The sequence below is a fragment of the Mustelus asterias genome, chromosome 22 (genome assembly GCF_964213995.1).
Source record: "Mustelus asterias chromosome 22, sMusAst1.hap1.1, whole genome shotgun sequence".
Lineage (NCBI taxonomy): Eukaryota > Metazoa > Chordata > Chondrichthyes > Carcharhiniformes > Triakidae > Mustelus > Mustelus asterias.
Window position 1 is genome coordinate 64,992,887 of NC_135822.1, and position 23,439 is coordinate 65,016,325.

General features: G+C 44.1%; 1 protein-coding gene across 4 annotated transcripts in view; it reads right to left on the reverse strand.

Annotated features, from left to right (window-relative positions):
• LOC144510145 (transcription factor COE2) overlaps positions 1-23,439 on the reverse strand; it is a 264,281-nt gene that overhangs the window by 20,641 nt on the left and 220,201 nt on the right. For all 4 annotated transcript variants that reach the window (XM_078239525.1, XM_078239522.1, XM_078239524.1 and 1 more), the window contains 4 exons: positions 20,127-20,215; positions 11,511-11,576; positions 5,814-5,991; positions 1,801-1,986 (listed from right to left, as the gene is read on the reverse strand). In XM_078239525.1, the coding sequence (XP_078095651.1) occupies positions 1,801-1,986; positions 5,814-5,991; positions 11,511-11,576; positions 20,127-20,215 (519 nt within the window). The remainder of the gene's footprint in view (positions 1-1,800; positions 1,987-5,813; positions 5,992-11,510; positions 11,577-20,126; positions 20,216-23,439) is intronic.

Consider the following 23,439-nt stretch of genomic DNA (forward strand, 5'->3'; position numbering starts at 1 on the left):
ATATAATACAGAGAGGTGTGTTATACTCCAGGAACGTACAGTGCTTTACTATGTAACATACACATTTACAGGAACATTACATTGTATTATTGTGTAAGTATACAGAGTGTTTGATCAGAAATTTTTAGATGCATCACACTCAATGAAAACATGGAGCAACAGATAGCACCACCATCTACTACAAATCTTAATACAAGAAACTACCAGAGACACATTGGAGAACCAAGGGAACGACCAAACTAAAATGCAAGACCATGTTATATTGTAACCAATCATAAGTATCACTGCATCAAAAATTTAATCTAATTTTAGAATGATAATGAGGACACGTTTGAGCTGGCTGTTATGACCACCATGGTGAATATCTTGCTAAGGCTCACAGTTTAGGCTTCCATTTGAAGAATAGCCACCTGGGTAAGAGTACTGGAGGGCAGCTTGCTACTGTGGAGCTGTGTTCCAGCCTTTACACCTCTTCAGGAAAGAAGGGAAGAAAATTGAGAAAGTGGGTTCTCTGAATACTGCATTAAATGCAGTGATATAATTCCCCTAAATCAAGGGAGCCATAAGTGACCCAAGTATCTGGTGGAGAGTTGATAGTCCAAAGAGGCATGACAAAATGAACCAGTTGCTCCCATACTGGACAAATTGTTTGTCAATTAGAAACAATTTAGAAGACTGGTGGCATCCTGTGATGTTTTCCTCTGCCTTGCATCTTCACTATTTGAAATAAAGATTCATCACATTGTCTCCTCTAACTTTCCCAGGACCAGAAAACTGTGGAACACCTTACCTCCCTCCTTCTTTCCTCCTTTCCTTCCTTCTTTAATCTGCAGGTTTTTATCACCCAAGCTTGATGTCACTATTTCTTGACTTATCTCATCTGGTCTTCTATTTTCCCAACCCTGGTGGTGTCCTGCATTGTAGCGTGGCCCTTCATCTAAGTTTCTCAATTAAAAATAATACTGAAGTTCTGCCAAGCAAATACAAACATATGTCACATTTAAAACCATGTCAAGGCTGTTGGGAACAGCTAATCATTTTTCCTATTTGTCTCTTTGGGACAGGTCTTAATTTTGCACTGTAGTGTTAAACAGGCAACTGCAATGAGGAATCCTTTTGCAATCAAGTCGATTGAAATACAAACTGGGAACTGGGGGAGAGGTAATACAGACACACTGTCACCCAATTTACACGACCAGACAAAATTATGATATACCTCTTTGAGTCTAAGATTGGATCCTGAAAATTGGCATGAATATTTTCAAACCTTCTGTCGCTTTGACCCCAGTTGTCTGTTGAGGGAGTACTATTCTTCCCTCTGCTGAAGGCACTGCACATTAGGGTACAATGCTATGAAAGCCTCCAGTCCTCCAATATTTAGCCTGCTTGGTTGTTCTTAATTTGTCTACATAATGGTAAATGTCCAACAGGCCTTTCAGAGTTATCATAAATTGAGCTTGATTTGTTCCTTGCCTAGTATCACCTTTCCCCACTCCCTAGTGTAGGGTTACTTGGTCCACCTGCAGCAGCCCCACCACTTGCCCATCTTTGAAAGCTAATTTAACCATTCAGAAACTAGACCATCCGACCATCAACCCAATTGATGAGAAAAGAAAAGACACCAAAGGCCTAATATGCCACACAAATAATACAAAATTATTGAGCCCATCTTTAAAAAGCTCTCTCCACCCCAAGACAAACAAGACCACCAGTGAACAGTAGGCTAACGAGAATATAGGCACTCATTCTTTCCTGATCTTGTCCCTTGTTATTATTACACCAGGCAAAAATGACACTTACTGCCATAGGGTGAGCTGGCAGGAGAGCTGTTTAGGAATCCAGGAGAACTGGGCACTCCGAGGTTTGACATTGGCACGTTGCTATAGCCATTGATGTTACCACCTACTGTGCTGTAGTTGGACTGTTGTGGTGAGTGTGTGGGTGCATACCCACGTGGAGAGATGCTGCTGCTGTTGTGGATATAACCTGCCCACAAAAACAGAGGAAAGATGGGGTTAGGGCACCAGCACAATGATATTTGAAGTAACATTTAAATCAATATCAAAATTACATTTATTGTCCTGCAAACAAATATCTGTCCCCAGCTCTATGATTGCATTTGCCCCTACACTGTAACAGTTTACCTATTAGCAGTGATCACAAGATGATGGGTTTTTGATGCACTGTGTCAGGGGATATTGGTGCCTCAGTGACTGAATTGGTTAACGTACTTAATTCAGTATAAGTGACCATTCTTCCAAAGAAGGCCCTGGGTTGCCTGCCCTAAATATCCTGTTCTCCTTTGGTGGAACAGGGATATTGCACTTCTTAGCTCCTCTGGGCAATGTAAGGGTAATTCCTGCAGGGATGTGTCTTCTGATCACTGCTCTGTGAACCCTGCTGAAATGCATGTAAGTCAAGTAGAACATAATCAGGATTGATTGTGATGCCTACCAAAAATGACGAACCTGCAATGCTCACTGTTTAGACCCTGACTTGTATGGGACATAGTACAAGACAGTGTCTTTGGGATTGGAGGGAAGACAATAGGAGGAATGGAAATTCATTGGAGAATTTATACTGTGCTGCAATTAACTGAGGAAAATTAGAAGTATTATGACTGCATGTCGGAATGCAATCACTCAATGCTAAGTGAATGATATTGGGAATGAAAGGGACCTGACCACTTATGAAAATTAGAATCATTAGAAGAAAGCGAGATCCTTGTTTATTCTGAATGAATGAGGCTTCCATTCTGCAACTTGATCCTGACTCTCTGTTGTACATGCACATGTCATTGAAGATCACAGATCGACAATGACAAGCCATACATAGTGAGAGTGATATTATTTCTGCTGATTGGAGAATCTAGGGCACAGTCTAAAATAAGAGCCAGACCTATCAATAGTGAAATTAGGAAGCTCTTCTACACACAAAATATGTGAAAAATTTGGAACTCTCTTCTGCAAATAACAACTAACACTAGATCAAATGTTAGTTTTAAATCTGAGACTCGTAGATCTTTGTCAACCAAAACTATGAGAGGATATTAGGCAAAGGAAGGTACAAGGAGATGGGTCACAGACCAACCAGTGGTGGAACAGACTGGAAGGGTTAAGTGGCTTGTTCCCATGTGAGAAATCCTTCTCCTCTGCTCTTTCCCCAACTTTATTCTCATTTGACATGCAGAAGGCTGAAATAATACTGAATGATTTATGAAGTAGATTGCAGAGCGTAAGAGAGAGAATAATTTGATGGGGGCCATTTCTGTCCATTCCAGTCACTCCAGGTTAGGATGTTTAGAAACAGCTAGGGGTTTTCCATTTACATCTGCCTGAAGGGCCTGTCAAATCTGGAATGCAATCAGCACGTGTTTAACCACAGGGACTTGGCTGAATAACAAGACAAAACAGATGTGAAGCCATCAGCACCAACAGTAACTCTCTCTTTATCTCTGTCTGATCTGCCATTGCTTGGTACCAACGGAGTGCACTGCAACCAGTCTTTGCATAAACAAATAGATTGAGTGACAGGTCTGCAGAGTCTTATTACGGCTTGTCTGTGGGGGTAATAATAACAAAGACTAAGTTACAAAGGAGTCAGTGAGGGCCAACATTTTTTTCGTAAGTGTTTGCACAGTTAACAAGCAACCAGAAAAGAGTCTATTAGCTGGTGTGTGTGTGTGTGTTAAACTCATTCCTTACACAACACAGTTATTGTCCAATGACTTTACAACTCTTGCGCCCACTCTACACATCTGCAATGAAATAATACCATATGATGATTTCCTGTGACAATAGAATTTGGATGAGGAACCTTGCCAATGAAGTCTTCAGCAATGATGTTGCTGATTGCTTTTACAGTTCCTTTCATGTTTCCCAAACTGATTCTGAATGAAGAATGATTGTTAAATGCTATCATCCAAAAGCTCCTGGTTTAAAACATTAGCAAATATTTTTGGCCTGTGCTTATATTACTCAAAACATAACAGCATAAGAAACCGGAGAAAGAATAGGCAATTGCCTGCCCGAGCCATGATTAAGCTGATCTGGTGCCTGAACTCCATTTTTCTGCCCCATAGTCAATTTCATTGATTACCTTAAACATTTTTCAAAAATTCTGAAGATTCACAACACAAAGGGAAGAGATTTTGCCTGAATTCAGTCCTGAATAATCAGCCCTTGTTTTATTCATTCATGGGATGTGGGCATAAATGTAGCATTTATTGTCCATCCTTAATTTTCTTTGAGACTGTGGCTGGAATTCTACTGCCCCGCTGACCACGGGAATTGGACCGGGCGAAGGGTGGAATATGGAAACCTCTTTGCTCATCTTACCCGTGTCTTTGGTACCTCCACGAACCATGGCCAATGGATCCTCACCCTTCCACTGCAAGTTCCTCTCCATTTCTGAGTAGATATCCCGAACCCTGGCACCGGGCAGGCAATATAGCCTTCTGAACTCACGCTCTTGACTGTGGAGAACAATAACTATCTCTCTGACTGTACTGTCTCCATTCATTATCACATTGCTTTTCACTCCCTCAGCTTGAATGGCATCCTTCACCATAGTGCCATATTCAGTCTACTCATCCACCTTACAGACCTTTTCCTTATCCACATAGGCAACTAGCACACTATACCTATTGGACAAAGTCAAAGGCTGAAGCTGCTCCATCACTATATGCTGGTTCTCCTCACCTGCCTGACTCTCCATCACATCCTTTTGTCCCTGACCATTGATCAATTTTATAATTCTTCCTAACCTGCGACTGCATCCAGGAACAAAGTGTCCAGGTAACTCTCCCCTTTCTCAATGCCCGCAATGTCTGCAACTCAGACTCCACTCAGCAACTCAGTCAAAACTGCCGAAGCCGCAGACACTTTCTGCAGATCTGGTCATCTGGGATTGCAGTGCATTCTATAGATTCCCACATGCTGCAGTCACGGCACAGCACCAGCCCTGCCATTTCTGTCCAACCTCATTTATTTAATTAGTCATTTGGTTAATAATTTATACAAATAAAGTAATAGAAAGTTAATAATTTACACAGACAAAGTAATAGAAAGTTGCTCTCACCTGGCTTGGAGACAGGAAGGAAACTCATCAACCACTGGAGGATGAAAAAAAGTAGAAAAGGGAGCACCTCTGCCTCTTTGCCCCTAATTCCCACCTGAACCAAACTCTTTGCTCAATCTAAGTCTCACTCAGGCACAGTCTGGTGTCTGTGCATCCCTTTCTGTGAACATGAATCCTACATCAGAACAGTAAGAGTGTGAATATGAGCAACTTGAGATATTTTCAAATGACTGGATTAAGCTTTCTGAGCAGCTCATGAAGCTTAATGATATGCACCTAAACAGTTGGAAAAGACTAAAAGCTTGGACACATGTGCTTTAGAAAATTTGGTAATGTTGTCCTCCAACTCTGAGGAATAAATGAAAAATGAATTCAGGTGAATTCTCCCTGGCTCTGTAATTTTCTAGTATTCTTGGAGTGTGATCTTAGAGGACAGGAAGAAATGGCATCTGCGGAACCTGTACGATCCACTTCATTAGGACCCTATCCACCACAGAAAAAGGTAGCAGATGAAAGGAAGGATCCAGTGTGAAGCAATTATTCAAACGCTTTAAAATGGTATAGAGAAACCTCTTGAAAATGATCCCATCAACATTAAGCACCTTCACACCATTACTTTGATGACACTGAAGCCCATACAAGTTGGAGTCAATACTCAGTCTCAGTTTCTGCAGCAGGGTAGGATGAAAATGAGTTGTGAATGCCTGACCTGTACTCATATGTTTGAAGCTTACCTTGGCTGTTGCCCTGTGCGGATTCTGAGATGCTGACTCCCAGCTGACTGCCATAGGTGTTCATCCTCATCATGCTGCTGTGGCTGGGAGTATTGGAGAGAGTAGGAAGCTGACTGGGGGTCCGAGGTACACTGTACAGAGCTTCTGCAATATCAGCTGCTCGCTTCAGGATGATTTCCTGTAGAACATAAGAAATCTTACGAAATGGAAAAGGCCATTAAGCCTGAATCATGGCACCAGATCCTACTTTAATTCCTTCCTTCCTGGATATAAAAACTATAGATTTCTTTTTGCAGGCTGGTACCTCAGTGTCTTCCTAAAATCATAAGGCTATTAAACCCCAAGCATTGTGTTACCCTAATTTCTTTTCATTGTGCCTGCATCATGAACCTTGGTCCCTCACCTTGACTGCTAATTAAAATACCATCAATTTTTGACAGCTCTGAGCCTCACCAATTGATCTTCTGACCATCTCCAGGGGAGGTGATAGCCTAGTGATATTATCGCTGGACCATTAATCCAGAAACTCAGTTAACATTCTGGAGACTTGCATTCGAATCCCACCACAGCAGATGGTGGAATTTGAATTCAATAAAACAAAATCTGGAATTAAGAATCTACTGATGACCATGAAACCATTGTTGAAAAACCCATCTGGTTCACTATTGTCCTTTAGGAAAGGAAATCTGCCATCCTTACCTGGTCTGGCCCACATGTGACTCCAGAGCCACAGCAATGTGGTTGACTCTCAACTGCCCTCTGAAATGGCATAAAAAGCCACTCAGTTCAAGGGCTACTAGGGATGGGCAACAAATGCTGGCCAGCCAGCGATGCCCGTGTCCCACGAAAGAATAAAAAAACTCCCTTAATACTTCGCTGTTCAGAAATGCATTTAATTAGTTTTGAACTACTTCGATTGCCTTTGTTTTTTGGAAACCTCTGACTATTTCTTCCCCCTCATTTTTCAGGATCACTATTCCAAAGATGCTGATTCATCTGGCTTTGCTTATTCTCCATTACCTCACCCAATTCATTCTTCATGTGTGAGCACCAACAATGAATGTTGTCAGGCTTTCAAATCGGCAAACATTACACTGTCCTTGCCCATGATGATATAAGTTTTTAGCAGAACACTGGACTCTGGCTGATTATCCTCCTCTAATTCAAAGGCACTGACAGCAATTATCCATATCCTGCACCCAACATTGCCACTCCCTAGTACCAACTAACTCAACAGATAATGGGATTGAACTTGGAATCTCTCTGGTCAGAATGCCTGATGAGGCAATGTTGGTCACTTTGGAGAAGTTCAGATTATTTTCTTTTGTTGCTGGTATCAAGTGAGTGCTACATTTTGAAAGTTGTTTGCAAATCTATCTAATCAATTGTGAAGATGTGGTGTAACTCCGATTATGAAGGCATCACTCTTAGGGTTGTCATGCAATGGAATCCGATTTGTGTGCACTTCTAAATGACTCCCCTCTATGAACCAAGCATGGGATAAGGTTCATGAGAATAGTATTTCTTTCTCACTCTCTTTGAACTTGAAGATCAACATGGCATTTTTAAGAGCAGTGTAGAAACTGATAAAAATTCTACTGCTTTCAGGCCAGGGAATTCCAGTCTTCCTGGGCTGGCCAATTTTATGTTTTCAGTTCCCACACCATTACCTTGAAATGTATACTAATATTACAGTCCTATATTTATTCCAAAATCATGAATGGATTTATTACTGGAATATAGACAACAATTCAAACACAATCTAAAATTCAAGGAGTTTTCAGACTTTCTGTCCATGTCTTTTCTTCACCACCCCCCCCGCTCCCCCCCAACCCCAAGTTTTAAATTTTACTTTTTAACTAATTTCACTTCTTGTAACTTTTTTTGCAACTTAAAAATCTTCAATTTGTTTTGAACAGTTGGAGCACTAAAAACAGGTTAAAAATGCCTTTTCAGATATTGCCATTAAGTAGTTGAAGAGCAGCTCACAGAGATGGATACTCGGCTGGGTGCAGCACCGAAATCATTTTGCCTGTGTCAAGCAGGAAGGAAAGGCAAGTGAGATAGACAAATAAACTTGCCACTGGCACACAAGCAACCAGAATAAATCAACAACAAATCTGCCTTCCACTTTGAACAATCCTGAACTATATCTCAATTGATGCAATTGTTCCCGTACTGTTCCTTCTATCCACCTATGGAAACAGTTTGGCAATGAATCAGCAACCCATTTGTAAACATGTTGCCTCCTTTTGGGGTTGCAGTGAAATTCCTTTTGTTATTTTCATGTTTCTCTACATAATTCCTGATGGATCTTTGAATAACTGCAGCTTGAGTTGTACTGAGTGGTGCAGACCAGAAAAATTCCAGGACTTATCACTGAGTCACTTCATCCCAGACTGTTATTAAAGATGCTGTGATTGGCCTCAGCACCCATATACAGTGCAGTGGAGGGAAGGGAAAAATCGCCCAATAGCCCTTCTTTTGATCATAATCACTCACTTCTGGGTGAAGTATCAGAGGACTATCAGTGGCCATAAAACTGTAAGCTGACACGAATCAGCACTTTGAAGACAACTGAGTGAAACTAAATATTAAAGAGAAGCATTCATTATTCCATCCTCAAGCATCCTCATCAAGTATCCAACTCTAAATCCTATCATGTTTGCCAGAGTCTCTCTTGTTATGTGTTCTGCGCTACATTTCCAATGAAGGGTAGGGTAGTCATCATTCACAAGATCAGCACAGATGAAGACAACATAAAAACCCATTCTGTCACCATAAAATAGCAAGAATTGCTGCTTCTGACAGTATGAATCAGCTGGTCCTCCAACAAACTGTGCAGGAGAAGCACCACCATTCTGGAATCAGGCCTGAAACCACAAGCCTAAAATCATCTGGCCTGAAGCCTAAGACCACACTTGTGCAATGCCAGATCACTCAGCTAAGCTCATGAATGGAGGCAGCTACCTGTTAATTAATCACATGTTAGCTTTACGCAAATTCTAGAATGTTAGTATGGTTTGTCTTTGTTAATAATGCATTTATTATGTTTGCCCTGGTGACTTTGTTGGTCCCTGGCAAATCATTGTAGTTCAAACCTGTATCAGTTTGTACTGAGTTAGTTGATTTCAGCGGGGACTAACGTTTGGGCTCTGCAGTTGGTCTCAGTGGGACAGGGCAGCCATGATTTCTCTAGCTCCTGATCAGCATCCACTAAACCCTGCAAACTAATGTGTGTGAACGTTAGCTGGAGAAACAGCAGCTCCGTTGGTTAGTTGACCCTTGGCATTCACTAATTGACTGGAGTGACCTATTGGGTGAGTTACTAGAGGACTGCTAACACTTGTGGAGTGGACCTCAGGAGGTATTAGGAGGGGAGGAGAATGGGAAAGAGCACTTTCTGAGGTTTGACTGCATTGTGACTCACTGATGTAAAATGACTCTTTGTATTGACCTGAATGGCCTGAATCAGTGCTGTACGTTGAATATAATCTACATATTTTTCCATCATACAGTAATTCAAGTGCCACAATCCAGGAGATTGGATGGTGCTTTTAATTACAGGAGAGGTCACCTTTCATTTCTATATTTTCCCTCAGATAAACAAGGTATCAGATAGTTAACTGCACAATGAAGCTTCTTTGGCAAATCAGTATAGTCTTCGACAGGAGTTGTGTGCTTTCCAGTGTGAACAAACAAAGGCATACCTGTAGTTACCATTTCAATGTTTACCCAGAGCACCCGATGACAGCATAATCAAGTTTAGAAAAAATGAATTTTGTGCAAAATCTCATGATGATGGCCAAATTAATTATGCAGTCAGTAGTTTCCTGACATTTCTCAAGGTGGAAAGGGCTGGATGGCGTCTGCCTCACTGTCACGTCCGGACAAAGTGGTGCCAACATGTGCCTGCATCAAGGGCTCCATGGGGAGGGTGGCAGATGCAGTGGAGAACTTGGTCCAGCCAAACACCTAATTTGTGCTGGAGATGCACACAGTCCTGCACTCCATCAATGTAGCCATAAGTGAGCTTTTGCAGGAGCTACGCAAGAGAGTTTGGGGCACTTTGACTTCTCTTCAGGTGCCTCTTCCTCTCAAGGAGTCAGGTAGAGGCCTTTGGCTACCCAAAGGGAGGAGGAGTGGCTATTGATTACCCTTGGGACCTCCACTCAGGACTCTGAGGATGTATGGCCCTTCAGAATCCCCCTTGCCTTTGATCCCTTCAGCTTCATTCTCTAAGATTGCAGAGGGAGCAGCTGCCCTACAGAAGGGCAGCCAAAGTAAGCCAGGGCTGTCCAGGTCTTTGGTCACTAGAGGACAGCTGCCAAGGTCATCCAACATAACATACCCCCGAAGACCAACTCCCATGTAGCATCTCGAGATCTCCACCATGAGGCTCCGCATAGTTTGCAGCAGCCATGGTTGTCGTGACTTTCACAGTTGAGTCCAATACCTTTACCTCAAACCCATTGTCACCCACACCCTCCTCTCCCATAACCATTGACCCACCCCACCCATCCCCGAGGTGCAACATTTAAGCTTCCTATGATTACCCTTGAACCCAACCCAAATGTCAAAACCCCCTACCTTCCAGAGGAGCCCACTCCCGTGACTGTAGCCTCAAGACAACTCAATTGACACTACAGACCCCCACCGCCACCGCTCCCCCCCCCCCCCCCCGACCCCTAACCCCTGCCCATGCCAGGTTGCACCTGCACATCATACCTATGCCTGTTCATAATCGTACACAACTCCAACCATTGGCTGCATTCTAGCACAGCCCTTCCTACCCTTCTACTCCACACCAACTCACCCATCTGATGAACCCCACAGCATCTCTCTCTTTTCCCTACTACTGACCTCCCCCTTCCTCCCTCTAGCCTCTGCACCCATCCCTTATTTCTTCATTCCTCACCTTTCAGCACAGACTATCACCTCCCAACATTACCCCATGCAGCCTTCCACCTGCAGATTGAAGATCCACCTCCTGGAAGTTGCTGCAGCTGGAGGATCCATTTGGTTGAAACTGCACCTTCCCACTGCTGCATGTGGTGTTCCAGGGTCCACAGTTGCTGGAGACCTGCACGCAATCTCCGTGGGTTGCCCAGGCCTTCTTCAGGTAAGTGCCAGCATTTGCACACCACTTCGGTCCATATGTATTCTGCATCGTCATGAAAACCTGTTGGTGGCGAGGATGATAGGGCAGGGGGTGTGATTCCAGTCAGGCCTTCATCTCCATTTCATTAATGGGATGCAAAACGGTTTCATGTTGGAAATGGCAACCCACCGTGACAGGCTGGAGCGCATGTTCCTGCCACATTTTGTCTCCCTGCCTGCCATTATACCTGCCATGGGGGGGGGGGGGGAACAAGAAAATTCTGCCCCTATTTTCAGATTGCTGCTGTGACAGTCTTACAGACAGAAGATCAATAAAACTGATTCAACAAAAAGATAGGCTATTCAAAAAAGTGATATATTGCTTTTGGTTTTTTTTTAAGTGGGGCATGAAGATTCTTAAAAAGCAAATGGTTTGCGAACAAATCTTCATCTTCCATCTTGCTTCACTTTCTGACTCAAAGGGTGTCCCATTTTGCATTGTATCATACATCAAATATACACTCTTGTGAAGGCTTGATTCCATTTGATTAACTGCTCTTTCATCTGAAGAGAGTTGTCACAAATATCCTGCTGTACCTGATTATTTGGTGGTCCTCCATACAAGGCTTCAACAAGATCTGCTGCTCTTTTCAGTAACATCTCCTGTGGGACAAAATACAAACCCTTAAAGGACCACTGGTCTTAACTTAAGCCACAACGTTTCTCAGAACAAGAAAACATGTTAATAATAGTGGTAACTTGACTATGGTTATACTCTGCCAGCATTTCTTAGGGTTGTGAGATCGGGCTTTTGGCCTTCACGCTAGTCTCTATTGCTTCCCTTTTTTGACCCTGGCTTGCATTCAGCACCGGAAGAGAGAAAGATTTTCTATTTTAATGAGTGTTATGGGCCAGAAAAATATGTTGCTTGTGGTCAGGCTTTATTCGCATCCACATGAACTGCAGGTCGCAGTGAAAAGCTTACACAAGCCATTACTTGTTCAGCCATCACACCTTTGAAAGACAGACCCAGGAGGTCAAGAAACAGCATCTGGTGAACTGTGGGCTACCCTTCTGACAGTGTGAAAGTGGGTCACAAGAGACACACCAAACAGGGCTGCCAATTGAACATGCTAAACCAAAAAGGCTTTGTGTCCCAGAATCATAGAAATTGCAGCACAAGAGGTGAGTCCGCCTGTTTGCCTGTGCTGCTGCTACTAAAACTACCTACTCTAGTCCCATCTTTATGCTCTTTCTCTTCATCCTTTCATATGATATGTCAAGTGTATATTTAATTTATCTCCTGAATGCTGTGACTGACTTGGCACCAATAGCCACTTACAGTGGTACATTCCTTATTCTAGAAATTTTTTAGTGAAAAGAACTCTCTCATTTTCTCTTTATGGCTCTCGTACTGAAATGGGAATCTATAACCCCATGTTACTGATCCAACAACCAATGAGACTAACTTCTCACTTCTTAAAAATTTGTTCCCAGGATGTGAGCATCTCTGGCTCAGCCAGCATTTATTGCCCATCCCGAACTGGGGTGGTGAGCTGCCTCTTGAACTGCTGCAATCCATGTGGTATAGGTGCACCCACAGTGCTATTCGACAGGGAGTTCCAAGATTTTGACCTTGCGACAGTGAAGGAATAATGATGTAATTCAAAGTCAGGATGGTGTGTGGCTTGGAGATGAACTTGCAGGTGATAGGGTTCCTATCCATCTGCTGCGCTTGTCCTTCTAGGTGGTCGCAGGTTTGGAAGGTGCTGACAAACATACCTTGATGAGTTGCTGCAGTGCATCTTGGAGATGGTACATACTGCCGTCACTGTGCATCGATGGTGGTAGCAATGAATGTTTACGGTTGTTGGTGGGGTGCCAATCAAGTGGGCTTCATTCTCAAACCCTTTAATATTTTTCAGCACTTTGATTATATGGTTTTGCAAGCTTTACTCACATCCCAAGAGAGAAATAAAAAGAACCTATTTTAAATTTCTCCAGTCAATACAACCCGAGATTTTCAATTCTCTCATTATAGCTACGTGACAGGTAATACTATGGGAACCATTGCTCTTGAGATTCTCCATGTGCTTGAACCCAAATGAGCAAATCTTATTCCAAAACCTGAGCTCAGCTTATTTACATATTCTTGTTGTGCTTCCCCACTTAATGCATGGCATGATGAGTGTCAGGGATAGAATGATGAATGTCAAGAACAATGGAAAGGCTTCTGACTGCTCTTACGGTGATCTGATGCTGAAAGAACTAGTTTAGAGGTCAATGACCCCTTTCAGGAATTGATCATTCGAGAAGAAACAATGAAAGAGGCAAGGTGATCCTTTAGGACAGAGACGGCCATTGTAAAGGCAAAGAAACCAATTTCAAGCCCCCCTTGAAATACCCATTCCAAATATATCTGGAGTGGACACCTGATTTTACCAAATATTATTAATTACAGTACAGAAACAGACCATTCAGCCCACCAGGCTGATGTTAGTGTTTATACTTCACACCATTGAATACAGGAGTTGGGACATCTTGTTGAAGTTGCATAAGACATTGGTAAGGCCACACTTGGAATACTGTGTACAGTTCTGGTCACCCTATTATAGAAAGGATATTATTAAACTAGAAAGAGTGCAGAAGAGATTTACAAGGGTGCTACTGGGACTTGATGGTTTGAGTTATAAGGAGAGGCTGGATAGATTGGGACTTTTTTCTCTGGAGCGTAGAAGGCTGAGGGGTGATCTTATAGAGGGGCATAGATCAGCTAGATGGTCAATATCTTTTCCCAAAGGTAGGGGAGTCTAAAACAAGAGGGCATAGGTTTAAGGTGAGAGGGGAGAGATACAAAAGAGTCCAGAGGGGTAATTTTTTCACACAGAGGGTGGTGAGTGTCTGGAACAAGTTGCCAGAGGTAGTAGTAGAGGTGGGTACAATTTTGTCTTTTAAAAAGCGTTTAGACAGTTACATGGGTAAGATGGGTATATGGGCCAAATGCGGGCAATAGGGACTAGCTTAGGGGTTTAAATAGAAACAGGTGGCATGGACAAGTTGGGCCGAAGGGCCTATTTCCATGCTGTAAACCTCTATGACTCTATAAATCCCCTCCCATACATTTTCATCTGAACTCCATCAACACATCCTTTTAATTTTCGTTACACTCAGCTCGTAATAAACATAGGTAATTTACAGGTGAGTCCCGATTTTTTCACTCGCTTAAAATGCCACCAATAGATTCTTAGCAGATTTCATACTGAGCAGCTCACTAAGGTAAGCAGTGAGTGCCTAACGTACACACCAGTGCTGTGAATGTCTGGTGCTGAATTGCCAGTCCCTCGCATCACTGCTTTTAAAAAAATAAGTAACATAATGTGTGTGTTGTAATCAAGCCCAGCATTTATTGCGCATCTCCAATTGTCATGAGAATTTGATGACTAGCCATTTTTTTGGCAACTGAGTGTCTTGCTAGACCATTTTGGAGGGCATTGAAGAGAATTTGAAGTCACACTTCGGGCAGGATAGGCAAAAAACAATAAATATTTTTATTTCCAAATACAGCAACAGCTCAGAACAGGAAGTTGAGGACAAGACAATCAGAACTGGATGAAACTTCATTCTCAAGACTCAGTTCAGGGTGAGCCTGTCAAACAGTTACTCTCCCATGTCATTCTCAGGGGCTCCCAGTCTCTTCAGGATGGTGATTGCCTTCCCCAAGGATGTTATTAAACCAGATGGAAATGCAGTAATTTCATGAGCCTGAATTTTACACTCTCCCGCCGACAGGTTTTTAGGTGGGGGTGGTGGGAAATTGAAGGAATGGGATTCCCTCTGGTTCCCGCCCACCCTGATCTTGCAATGATTTTATGTTGTGGCAGGCAAGGCCGCAGATGGGCTGCCTGCCCTTTCTCCAGTTGGAGCCCTTAAGTGGCCAATTATGGTTACTTTAGGGCCATTTCCCACCAACCTCAAATCTGAGGCTGGCAGGAGAATTTACCTGGTGTGGGGGAAGCCCAGTGGGGAAGTCATTAAGGCATGAAATTTCTGCGGGGCAGTCAGAGTCAACGAGGAAGGGAAACCCTGCCATCTGAAATATTCAGGCCTTGTCCACTATTGCTAATATTAGCTTTTTCTTCCAGATTTGCTTAATCAACTGAATTTAAATTCCTTCATTGCTGTGGTGGGATTTGAGCTCATGGGGGCGATTCTCCCATTGCGACCCGCAACTTTTCTGGCGGGTCGGTCTGGGAGATGCGCGTTGTTGGCCTTTTTCTGGGATTTGCACATGCACTGGGAACGCATGCACATCTCCCAGAGCGGGAGAACAGTGAGACCAGGCCACGCTGGAAACCGGCGGGAAGAGAGATAAGTCATTTGAATCTTTTTTTAATGTCGTTTAAATATGTTTAGCATTTCATTATCGGGAACTTGCCGGCCCCGATTGAATCTCCCACCCCACCAGGAGTACTTCATTCCAGCGGGGTTTAGTGTAGCTCCCACGTTCGGGGAACTAGCAGGACACCCGGCCGAATGAAGTGGGGGCAATCAGGGCCCCCCAGGGGTCGGGCAGTGGTGAATCCCCCAAGGTGCCCCCTGGGCATGGGCACCCTGGCGGTGCCAGCCTGTGCCCCTGACACTGCCCAAGGGGCAAAGTGCCCATGCCCAGAGGGCACCTTGGCACTGCCCATCAGGCATCGGGCAGTACCAAGGGGGCGGGGCCTATTGTGGGCCAGGTCTCGGGGTGATCGGTTAGGGTGGGGGGTCCCGCTGCGACTTTGCATTGTGATCGGTTTGGGCTGGAGGGAGGGCAGCAATCAGGGCAGGCTGGGGACAGGGAGTGGTCTGCCGGGGGAGGGACCGCCACTGCTGGGTGCAGGGGGCTGGACATTGGGGCACTCCGGGGCGGAGGGGGAGGGTGTCAGGGCTGGCCCGGGAATTGATGTGGGGGCTGCGATCAGGCCGTGGGTGGGCTGGAGGGGCAGCACTGCGGGGCTCCCGGGCTGGCCAGTGATTGAGCTGGCCAACAAACGGGGAGACTGACAGATTGGAGCCACTGTGCATGCGCAGAGTTCCAGAACTGTCAGACTCTGGCGTGAATAGGCCCCGCACCCCCGGGTTTTTAAATGAGATTTACGATTGGGACCTCTGCATTGCACATAGTGCGGAGATTCGAGTGTGAAGTTGAACTGAGAAAACAGTCGTGATCTCGAACAGTTTTTCCACCAATTCAGCACTTTTGGGAGATTGCCCCCCCCCCCCCCGCCCCATGTCTCCGGATCAGTATCCTTTGGATATTAATCCAGTAATAAAACCACGATGCTACTGTTCCCACTCAGTTGTGATGAACTTTTTTCCACTATTCTATTTTACATGAAATTTGAGAAATGAAAATTATTTTTTGAAGTAAACAGTTTTGAGGAAAGCAAGTTCATTCCAGCCAGCTGTTGCTTCATCAGTGAACTGCCAAACACAGTGTAAGAAATCCCATACAGCATAGTGTGTGCTCTTTGGTATTAGATGTTCTTGTAAACTTTGTATGCCAACTTTACCCACAGACATTGCTAAATAGAAGCAGTGATTCACCACAATTTAAGTGCACATATGTTAAAGGTTTGGTTTGAAAGCCACACTGCACACACCCAGGTTTTGGAGTGATATAACCAGCTAACTATGCCAGACCATCTGACAGATTTCTCTCAGCACTATAAATGATGACACCATGGAAGAATTCAAATGTTCTTTGCAGGGAAAAAGACACGTGGAACATTTGGCAACATTTATGATGTGAGCAGATCTAATCATTCAACATTTCTGATGTTCTGGCGTCAAATCTTGAGATCTGTTGAGAAAGAACTGTCCAAAGTGCTGAAACAGACAGGTGTGAGTTGTCAAGGCCTCCTAATTAGGTTTTATGATTTAAAAAGACCCTTTCTCTATCTGAGGACAATTTGAAATTGGTGGTTTATTTGTAACAGCAAGATGTCGTCAAATTCATGTGATCCTTTTTCCCAACCCTTCCCTCACCCTCTGGTTTGAAGCTCTTCTGAAGTTTATGCTATTTGATTGAATGCTTCTTCCCCGAGATTGTATTACAGTGAGAAACTGATATTTAGGGTTTGAGATATTTAGGATGTCTTCTTATTTTGTGGAAAGACCAATGGGAAGGCATAGGAGAACCAAAAGGAGAGCCTGCAACTAAATAACCAAAATTGTCAACAAAAAATAAAATTGGAAACCTTACTCATTAAGTATGGAATGGGAAAACGCCACTTGGCTGTCAAGCCTCTTACATAAACATAACAGTCTATTTATTAGCTCCTGAAGAAGGCTGACAAACCACACAGATCACTTCGAAGAATAGCAACCAATATTAAATCTCTCCTAGTTTGTGCTTCTGAACAGGAGTGCTGCCCTCCATGACACACATAGGGTGGGATTTTCCGGCTGCACTCGCCCCAAGGTCGGAAAATCCTGCTCGAGGACAACGGACCTTTGCATGGTCCGTGTCCCCCTTGCTACAATTCCCGATGGTAAAATTCTGTCCATAGGCCAGGATTTTCTGGGCCCGCCACGGTAGGTTTTCTGGTGGAAAGATTGGCTTGCCATTGGTCACCAGCAGGATCTTCCAGTCCTGCCAAAGCCAATGGCCATTGGCGTTGCTCAACCACCCCACCACTGGGAAACCCGCTCTGGGGTCACCTGCAATGGCACTGGAAGATCCAACTAGCAGGAATGGCTGGAAAATCCCGTCCATTGTATTGCACAGCTAGATGTTCCAACAGGAACAGGACAGCCTGGCTTTTTGCAGTGACTGCTCCTGTAACCATTTGCTGTTGTTGCCATTGATCTACTGAAGGTACTGTGCCTAGGGCCATTGTCTACTCACCAAAGAGGTTCACCATTAGCAAATCATTCACTCCTGAGCATTCCTAGCTGTTAATGAGGATACCCAATTGTGAGAGTGGATGTAATTTTAAAAACATTTTTGAGGAATATTGTGCTATTCTGTATAGAAGGCTATGTGTCTGGGTGTGTAGAAATGATTTAAATCAACTGGGGATAGGTTAAATGGAGTCAGCTTGTCTGAAGAATTGAGAGATGAAAAGGAGCATATCAGCTATGGTATCGGTTAGCACTGCTGCCTCACAGCGCCAGGGACCCAAGTTCAATTCCGGCCTCGGGTCACTATCTACGTGGAGTTTGCGCTTTCTCCTCGTGTCTGTGTGGGTTTCCTCCGGGTGCTCCGGTTTCCTCCCACAGTCCAAAGATGTGTGGGTTAGGTTGATTGGCCATGCTAAATTGACCCTACTGTCAGGGGGATTGGCAGGGTAAATGTGTGGGGTTACGGGAATAAGGCCTGGGTGGGATTGTGGTCGGTGCAGACTCGATAGGCCAAATGGCCTCCTTCTGCACTGTAGGGATTCTATGATTTTACGGGGGAGATGGTGGTGTAGTGGTAATGTCACTGGGCTAGTAATCCAGAAGCTCAGACGATATGGGTTCAAATCCCACTACAGTGTTAAACTCAGTTATTGGGGCGGCACGGTAGCACAGTGGTTAGCACTGCTGCTTCACAGCTCCAGGACCTGGGTTCGATTCCCGGCTTGGGTCACTGTCTGTATGTAGTTTGCACATTCTCCTCGTGTCTGCGTGGGTTTCCTCCGGGTGCTCTGGTTTCCTCCCACAGTCCAAAGATGTGCGGGTTAGGTTGATTGGCTATGCTAAAATTGCCCCTTAGTGTCCTGAGATGCGTAGGTTAGAGGGATTAGCGGGTAAATATGTAGGGATATGGGATTAAGGCCGGGGTGGGATTGTGGTCGGTGCAGACTCGATGTGCCAAATGGCCTCTTTCTGCACTGTAGGGCTTCTATGAATTTCTATGAAGCTAAATGCATGCATTTGGGATAAAGCTACGGTCAAGTGTTTTTCTAAGTAAATACATAAATGTTATGAATTTCAAATAGGGACCTGTTTTTTTTTCAGCTGTTAAATTTCAAAGGGAAGTGAAAGGCTTTAACACGTGTAATGGTTTCATCAGTGAACGAGGGATAGTTATTAAATTATATTTGCCCCATAGTGGGGGCCATAGGAAAACATTTTAAAAATTTGTATTTTGGAAAAATTGAGTTCAAAGAAGTGCTGAGGACAATGGAATCATTGATGAAAGCGAAAAAAGATATTTAAGGAGAAATGCCGAGAGGATTTGTTGTTGGCTAGATGGGGAAGACCTCCTGAGGGAAACAGCTCTGGGCCGGGAGAAGGTGCAGTTTGAATCAGCCATCCAGTCAAGCCAGAAAGGTCTTAGGCTGCGAAAAGCAGTCTTGTATCTGAAGGGTTCTTGGATTCCCACAGCAGAGTGGAAGTAAGCTTGATTGGTTGTGTGGTATGCCTTTATTAAAGCGGTAAAACATTTGCCTTGGGTAATATTACTGAATTTTTATAGTTAAATATCGATCAGAGAGTTTTGCCTGGGTGGTGTTTACTTGTGGGTCTGACCAGGTAGGGAATTTTTGGGAGAAATGTTTTGTAAGACAAATTTTAACTGTGTAACTGTAATATTATATGCTGAAGTTTTCTTCTTGTCAATAAACCTTCTACTTCAAATTAGAAAATCCCAAAGGTCTTACTGGACTCCTTGCTGCTGAGAATAGTATGTTTTCTTCTATTTTACCGAATACAAAAAAAAAGTTGTCAAGTTTCTTTCTGGGATTTGATTTGCTCAGCACTTAACATCTGCTGTAGTCACAACACAATGCATTTGACCAATCCTTCTTCCATGTATGGTGTATGGCCAATTAGCTAATTTCAAACAGGGCGGCAGTTGAGTTGCTTTCAATTGACCTCAGCATCCTTTGGCTATGGAGCCAGCTCTGAATTGCTATTGAGTGAATGCCTTGATGAAAAATCTTTGCCCGTCATGAAAGGACTAGATTTGGGCTTGTGATCCCACTTGATGGTCAAATAGCCTTTGCTGCTCACACCATCTGGATTCCCATGTGAAGAATACCTCATGAAATTGTATCCCACAGCTTTCAGGAAAGGAGGACGGAAAATTGATATGTTAGAAATGTTACACCTCCAACCTCTGAGGCTTCTGAAACCTGTCTGTAATGTTTGGGTAAAAATGTAATGTAACATTAGCGGACTAAACACATTGCTTGTAGGTACTGATTTAACCTGTAATAGAGTTTAAACACAAGTTATACTAACCTTTGCTAGTCTTTCTGGATCACCTGGGTGCCTTGGAATGACCTTCTGCAGCCTCTGGAATCCATAGTCTATTGTGGGCTCATTCAGGGCTGTTGAATCAAGTAAGAAATTTATACTTTACTTCCTGCTAAGTTGAATGTTGTGCATCAGAGCATAAAAGTTAATGATTTTTGTTTTCAATTGAGAACAATAAAATGTAGGACATCGTCATTGAAAAAAGTCAAAAAAATGATGGTTAATCAGTTAATAGTGCTTGGGGTTAGGGTTGTCCTAATTTCACTGGCCGTTTTGGTGTGGCAATGGAATATAAAGTGGCATATTAAACCTTGAGAAATCCAGATAGGAAAGTTCAGACTTGAGATATTTAAGGTACATATTCAGTGGGCCCTATTTTACCATTTTGATTCTAAGTGCTGGGTGGACTTGAAACTGGGAGTGTTTCAGATCTGACTTTTAGGCCTGTTCTCAGGCGCCCCCATACGCACTCTGCCTGAAAATATATCAGCAATTCCAAATTGCGCTGCAGAAGCCTGTGGGTGGGGCTTAACGCGCCTGAGATCCTGCAGCTCCGATTAGAGCCTCCAACTGTGCAGGCACAAAAAAAAGATAGAATGTGGCTCCCCTGCTACATCCCTCCTGGGCCAGATAATGCCTCCCCTGGCCCCCACAGACATTGCCCCACCTCCACAACATTACTGACCCCTTTATTCACCCCCCTCCGGCACCCAGACCAATCGCGGGCCCCTCCCACACCCTTTCCCCCCACCAATTTCAGGCAGATTGGCAGTGGACCCACCTTTCCCCTCACTGATCTCAGGCAGAGTGGCAGCGGACCCCCCCCCTTACTCCTTCCCCCCCACCAATCTCAAGCAGAGAGCCGTCGGACCCACCTCCCTCCCCACCCCACCCGCCCCACCCCGATCTCGAGCAGAGAGCTGTTGGACTCTCGGCACTTACCTCCTCACTAACTGGAGTGCCCGAATCGGACTTTTGTGGAGCATGTCTGTTTTGCGCCGATTCTGGATGGGTGAATGCAGTGGTAAAGGGGGAAGTGCCGGTAAGGTTGAGCGTGCAGCCAATTAAGTCAATTTAAACGCATGCATCCCGATCGTGTCCATTTTCGGGCCTTGGTAAAGGAGGAACCGGTGCAGAGGCAGGCGCGGATTGCGCTACTCGCCTCGCGCCTGACTTTACCAAGTTTTCGCGCCCGAAAACGGGCGCAACTTGATGGTAAAATCGGGCCCAGTGTGTCATTTGACATACCAGAACAACTTTGCAGTGTGTTACACTGGAACAGAGCTGTGTCCCTGTTAGCCAAAGGTTAGGATGCTCTCTACTTTCTGGTTAAGAAAATGGCCCAAATTTTAACTTTTTAAATTGTGCCTGGACATCGGGAAAGCTGTGGGGGCAGTTGTGCAAGCTTTCACTTGGATGATATGGAGCGATTGACAGAAATATTGTTTCTTAGAGTACACATAAGACAAAGTGAAATGTTGTTGAAAGTAAGTGCGCAGGTACAGCAGGCAGTAAAGAAAGCAAATGGTATGTCAGCTTTCATAGCGAGAGGATTTGAGTATAGAGTTAGGGATGTTTTGCTGCAATTGTATAGGACGTTGGTGAGGCCACACCTGGAGTATTGTGTGCAGTTTTGGTGTCCTCATCTGAGGAAGGATGTCCTTGTTATAGAGGAAGTACAGCGAAGATTTGCCAGGCTAATTCCTGGGATGGCAGGTCTGTCATATGAGGAGAGACTATGTTGGTTCGGATTATATTCACTGGAGTTTAGAAGAGTGAGAGGGGATCTCAAAGAAACTTATAAAATTCTAACAGGGTTAGACAGGGTAGATTCAGAAAGAATGCTCCCAATGGTGACGGTGTCCAGAACTAAGGGTCATAGTTTGAGGATAAGGGGTAAACCTTTTAAAACTGAGGTGAGGAGAACTTTCTTCACCCAGAGGGTGGTGAATGTGTGGAATTCACTACCACAGAATGTAATTGAGGCCAAAACGTTGTCTGATTTCAAGAAGAAGTTAGATTTCGCTCTTGGGGCTAAAGGCTTCAAGAGATATGGGATGAAAGGGGGGAACAGGATATTGATTTGATGATCAGTCATGATCAAGATGATTGGCGGAGCAGGCTTGAAGAGCCAAATGGCCTCCTCATGCTCTAGTTTCTATGTTGTCCCAGATTCTTGAGATGAAAGGCTTTGCTTCGTATTGGTTGTAAGGGCTGTTTTTGAAAACAATTTGGGCAGTATCAAGCTAATTCCGAGTGAGACAGGCCCACAGCTCAAAATTGTCCCTAATTTGATGGCAAAGTTCAGTTGAATGGAGAATTAGGAAATCAAAGTTAAAGGAAAGTATAGAAATGCAGGTTAATGGAGCTGAGGGCTCAGGAAAGGTTAGTAAAGTTTCCAGACCACGTAACAGAACAGAGAGTATATACGGTGGCAGGAATCTAACCTTAGGCAAAGCAAAAAAGTTGACAAGTATGAGAAGGGAGGTGGTCAATGCAGGACTGAGGGTTGGATCTAAATGCCCACAGTATACAGAACAAGGTAAATGAAATTGGCCGGTACGATGTTATGGGCATCAGAGAGATGTGGCTGCAAAGGGATCAGGGCTGAGATCTAAATATCCAAGGATATGTGTCCTATCGGAAGGACAGGCAGATGGGCAAAGGGGACGGGGTTGCATTGTTAGTAAGGAATGAAATTAAATCGATAGCAAGAAGTGATATAGGATCAGAAGGCATAGAATCTCTGTGGGCAGAGTTGAGGAATCGCAAATGCAAAAAGACCCTGATGGGAGCTATGTACAGGCCCCCTAGCAGGTAGTGGGTCCCAAGAAAAGAAATTTGTGGAATGTCTAAGAGATGGTTTTTTGGAGCAGCTTGTGACAGAGCCTACCAGGGAACAGGCAATTCTGGATTTGGTGATGTGTAATGAGGCAGACTTGATTAGGGAACTTAAGGTGAAGGAACTCTTAGGGAGCAGTGACCACAATATGATAGAATTTACCCTGCAGTTTGAGAGTGAGAAGCTGGAGTCAGATGTAACGGTATTACAATTAAATAAAGGTAACGACAAAGATATGAGGGAGGAGCTGGCCAGAGTTGATTGGAAAGGGAGCCTAGCAGGGAAGACAGTGGAACAGCAAGAGCAGGAGTTTTTGAGAGTTATTCGGGAGGCACAACAGAAATTCATCCCAAGGAGAAGGAAATATGCTAAGGGGAGGACGAAGCATCGATGGCTGACGAGGGAGGTCAAGGACAGCATAAAAGCAAAAGAAAAGGCATACAAAGTGGGAAGGAT